The sequence below is a fragment of the Cryptomeria japonica genome, chromosome 5, assembly GCF_030272615.1.
Source record: "Cryptomeria japonica chromosome 5, Sugi_1.0, whole genome shotgun sequence".
Lineage (NCBI taxonomy): Eukaryota > Viridiplantae > Streptophyta > Pinopsida > Cupressales > Cupressaceae > Cryptomeria > Cryptomeria japonica.
The window spans coordinates 662,032,271-662,036,791 of NC_081409.1; the positions used below are offsets into that span (position 1 = coordinate 662,032,271).

The 4,521-nt window shown below is 36.2% G+C and overlaps 1 protein-coding gene across 1 annotated transcript; it reads right to left on the reverse strand.

Moving 5' to 3' along the window:
• Positions 1–1,315: 1,315 nt before the first annotated feature.
• LOC131034843 (1-aminocyclopropane-1-carboxylate synthase CMA101) lies at positions 1,316–3,988 on the reverse strand. Its single transcript, XM_057966443.2, has 4 exons — positions 3,785–3,988; positions 3,525–3,650; positions 3,188–3,348; positions 1,316–2,171 (listed from the first exon to the last, which is right to left on the reverse strand). Exons 1-4 carry the CDS (start codon positions 3,986–3,988, stop codon positions 1,316–1,318), a joined length of 1,347 nt encoding a protein of 448 aa, XP_057822426.2.
• Positions 3,989–4,521: the final 533 nt, after the last annotated feature.

The window sequence follows — 4,521 nt, forward strand, 5'->3', positions numbered from 1 at the left end:
AATTAGTTTCTTTGTTTCTCTTTACTTCTTTATTTAATTTGCCTGTCTTTTACATTTTCCATACATTGTTAGAGCTGTTTGGTTATTCATTTCTGTCAATCTACAGTCACTGGCCTTGACATATGCATGATTATAGACAATGTAAATGTGAGGTTTAATACCGTCCAATAACTTACTACTTTTTCTGCAACTGTAAATTCAAAGAATTTGTGCTAGTACACAACAGAGTATCCAATATATAAATATGTAAATGGGCACTCTTTCGGGTGGTCTTATTTTGTTATTTGGAGCTTTGGGTATCAGCTGTTTAAGTTTTACTGCTTAGGTGTGCTTGGACATAATCCAGTTATGATGGAAGTGAAATTCTTTTGTATTTCCATTTATTTTATTCTGCGGAATTTCATATTATTATAAACAATTTCTCCGTATTTTCTTTCATTCATGACAAGGAGTTCATACAAACTCAACTGAAGAAGACAAAGTAAAGCAAAAAGAATCTACCTCGTTTCTAGATGGCATCAAGAAATATTAATTCTAGAACTCTGACAGGAATTGCCAGCCGGCAGAGTGGACAAGAAAATATAGTAAATCTTACTGCTTTTGTATTCAAGATTAGTGTATTACAATCAGACCATAACCATAACGGTAGAAATACCAATTAGTACATACAATCGAAAAAACAGTTTCGACTGTCAATATGTTCCTATACAAACCATCTTAAAGACCATCCTCTGAATAGTTCTATGCTTTGTCTTTAAGCAGTGAAAGGTACTTCTACCAATCTGTTTTGATTTAGCAGCATGGAACCATTAACAACCATGGAGAGATTCCACTGACAATAGAATTTGCCTAAGGCTATCTTCATATAAACAGTAGTACAAATAATACTGTTGTTAGAATTCAATTGTGAAGTTTTTGAGTTGAATTCAATTACTCATGTTTGTTTCATGAGTGGCGATTTAAATCTATCTCTCATGAGAATAAATAATTCACTTTATACTCATTGCATCTAAATGATGCTCACAAAAGTGAAACATTAGACTTTCCTAGAAGATCACTCACCCCATTAACCATAACTTCCTAGACACATCGACCATCGACCATGCTTGACATCCTTTCTTAATATTCATGCTACACACTCTATAGAAATGTATTAAAACAACATATATATTCTATTCCCATTTTTTAAGTTTGCATACTAGACAAAGCCCTGCAAAGAGTCTTGTTGCATAGCTATTCAAATTAATATTTGGGTGATGATTTGAACCCCTAAAAACAACAGAAGTCCTCTTGAAAGATATGGAACTAGCCAGCCTTAGTACATGGCTTTGTATTTCTCAGCAAATCTTTGAAGCCTCTGTAGTGCAACTTCCATGGTGGTTATATTTGATTCAGCAAAGCAGACTCTAAACCATCCAGGCTCCATGCAATTGAACGAAGATCCAGGAGATATATTCAGTTTGGTTTCGTATAATATGCTTTTCCATAGTTTTAGTTCTCCCTCTAGGTCGTTTGAGGTTAGCAGATGACTCATATTGACCCAACAGAAAAGACCGGCGTTGCCATTCAAATGCTTAATGCCCGCTTTAGCAAACCCTGAGACAAGCAATTTATGCCTCTCTTCTAGCCTTTTCTTGTTCTCTGCTATATAACATTCAACGAAGTCAGAATCTGAAAGCATGCATGATAATAAATATTGCGTCTGTGAAGAAATCATGCAAAAGCTAGACATTCTTCTAGCTGCAGTGACTACAGTATTGTTATAGGAATATATGGCACCAACTCTGAAGCCTGGAAGGCCCAGGTCTTTAGACAAACCATAGACTATATGGACATTATCAGGAGTAGAAGATTCCCTGGTCACAATTTCTGCAATGCTGTGAAACTGAGGAGAAGAAAAGACTGATCCCGAGTAGATCTCATCGCATACAAGATGTATTTTCTTCTTCTGGGTGAAATCTAGCAGCATCTTCAAAGTCTTAGCACTTGATGTCGTGCCCAGAGGATTACATGGATTTGTTATAAGAATTCCTCGGACATTCTTGTTTCGATTCTGGCTGTCCTTGTATGCTGATTTTACTGCTGATTTGGTGATTTGAAAATTGTTGGAGCTGTAACAATGTATAGGCACGATCTCTACACCCGTTCGCCACCTCAGATCTCTATCAAAGCTGTACATTAAAGCCAATGTTTTAGGACATTGCTTAACAGAGCACAAATATAAATTAATTTAGTATAAAAGTTAAACATTCCTGCCTGCTGTAAATGTTGTGCGGTACACCTATAAGATTAGCGATCATACTCTAGAGCGTAAAAATACACGTGGGACAATCAGATAAACCTGTCAAAATGTTTAATGACACCTACGTAAACATTTTTTTTTTCAAACAAATAGATATCCTAATGTAGAACTGTGTGTTCCAAATAGGTCACAATAGGATTGACGACTGCTCAACGAGAGGCTGGTAGTTCACTCTTAACCTTGAGTCCTAGATTGTGGATCTGAGTTAAAACTCAACATGTGTTAAGAGTCTCAAGCACCTATAGTTTGGCTTAGTCGGTGGTATTAGAAATAAGTCATAGAGGGGCTAGTAGCTCAGTTCGTTCATAAACACTCAAGCTGTAAATGGCTTTGAGTTCTAGGTAGTTCATATGAGCTGTAACTCAATATGTACTATTAAAATCAGGCTGGGAACCTCAAGCACCTACAATATTGCTTAAAAAGAATGGTGAAAATAAGCCACATCCAGATCAATAATGGGTTGACCATTAAAAGCATTATTGACCATTAAAAGGGCTAGTAACTCGGTAGAGCACTCCAGCTGCAAATGAAAGGTCTTAGTTTGCATTCTTAGCTGCAAATGAAAGGTCTTAGTTTGCTTTCTTAGCTGGTACATATGAGTTGTAGCTCAATATGTTATATTAAAACCAGGCTAGGAATCCCAAGCATCTTTAGTATGACTTACATTGCAAATAAGCTACGTCCGACGGACGATAAATTAACCATAGAAGGGATAGAAGTTAAACTGATAGACCACTCTAGCAGGAAATGGAATTCCTTAGCTTTCAGTCTTAATTGATCCGTATGAACTGTATCACAACACTACACATACTTTAATTAGATCTCAAAATTATTATATGGAGTTCAAACATGGATTCTTGAGAATTTATATAAAGCTCAACTTACCCTGGGTAATATGGAGATGGCACTAGGAACACATCACCAGGATCAGCAAGACAGAACATTAATACCTCGTTGGCGGCAGTTGTTCCAGCAGTATTTACTATCCTCTCAGCTTCAAATTTCACTTTGTTTCTTCCCAATGCCCCCATGAAATTCGCTAAAGCCTGCAATTAAAAACCATACTCAGAAACTCAAAACAGAAAACAAATTTTATTTCTGGAGTAGGCATCCTTAAAAGTAATCTTCTATGAAAGTTCATACGTTACACAGAGATCTGACAGATCAAATTGACCTCGCGAACTCAGAATTTTTATCTCTTTCATTATCATAGATTCATTACCGTTCTGAACGCTGGCATTCCATGGTAATCCTGATAAAGTGCCAAGTCTTTCAGCAAATCCCGGTTGGAAATCATTAATGCTTCTGGGTGATTTGACAACCATTCCTCCACTACACCAGAAGACAACTGGAAAGAAAAGCTAAGAAACATCAATGCAAATTTACCACTTTGAAGCAAACTTTATTAAGACAAATTGCTTGAAGATTACTTTTTTCTTCTCAAGAAAGCTAAACAAAATGATTTGGGATGTTTTCCATTACCCTATTCTCTGCAAGGCCCATCTGGATAATCCCAGAGGGATTGTGTAAGGGGTCATATGGATTCCTTCTGTATTCCTCCCAACCTGCAAAGTAAGGAGAATCTTCCCCATGACCACTACATGTTGCCTTCTCTGAAAGATTTTTATTCCTTTTCCTCTTACTCAAACCTACTCTCCTGCATTTCTCTTCACCGCGTGCATTCATCTTCTATCCTATCAACCTCAAAATAGATCTCAAATTCAATCTGTGTGCGGATCCCAAATGTGAAGAGTTTAATGAGATTTCTTGTGCCTGATACTGATTTAAAGAAGCGACGTTTTAGTTTTTCTGGCGTATTGCACAGTGTAATACGTGTGGGCCCCATTCTAGTAGTTGCCGACAAAATGTCTCTCTCGTCTATCCAATAAATCTAAAACACCTGTCGGTTAACTAACATATATGTTAATAGAACGAAAATACATTATTTGTATATTATTATATGTTAACAATTTCCTATCTTCTACGTTTAGAACCATCCCTGGTTTCCAAATATCTTCTTGTTAGAATAAAGAAACACTAGCGTGTGAAACAACAAACGGAGGTGATATAATGCTGCATCACAGCAAAGAAGATACATGTAAAAAATTTGTCCTCCAATATGTTGTAGAATTACAACTTTTCCCATTCTTCTCTTTTCTCTTATTTATATTTGAAAATGTAAAATATTTAAAATTTTAAAGGTATTTGGCTTTTTTTTC

What these genes read in the sequence shown, in the direction of transcription:
- LOC131034843 (XM_057966443.2), bottom strand. Translation starts at nt 3,988, where the DNA reads ATGAATGCACGCGGTGAAGAGAAATGCAGGAGAGTAGGTTTGAGTAAG. An exon ending in TGGGCCTTGCAGAGAATAGG is followed by an intron (nt 3,651 to 3,784) that starts GTAATGGAAAAC and finishes TTTTCTTTCCAG; the next exon opens with TTGTCTTCTGGTGTAGTGGA. An exon ending in CCATCTCCATATTACCCAGG is followed by an intron (nt 2,172 to 3,187) that starts GTAAGTTGAGCT and finishes TTTAATGTACAG; the next exon opens with CTTTGATAGAGATCTGAGGT.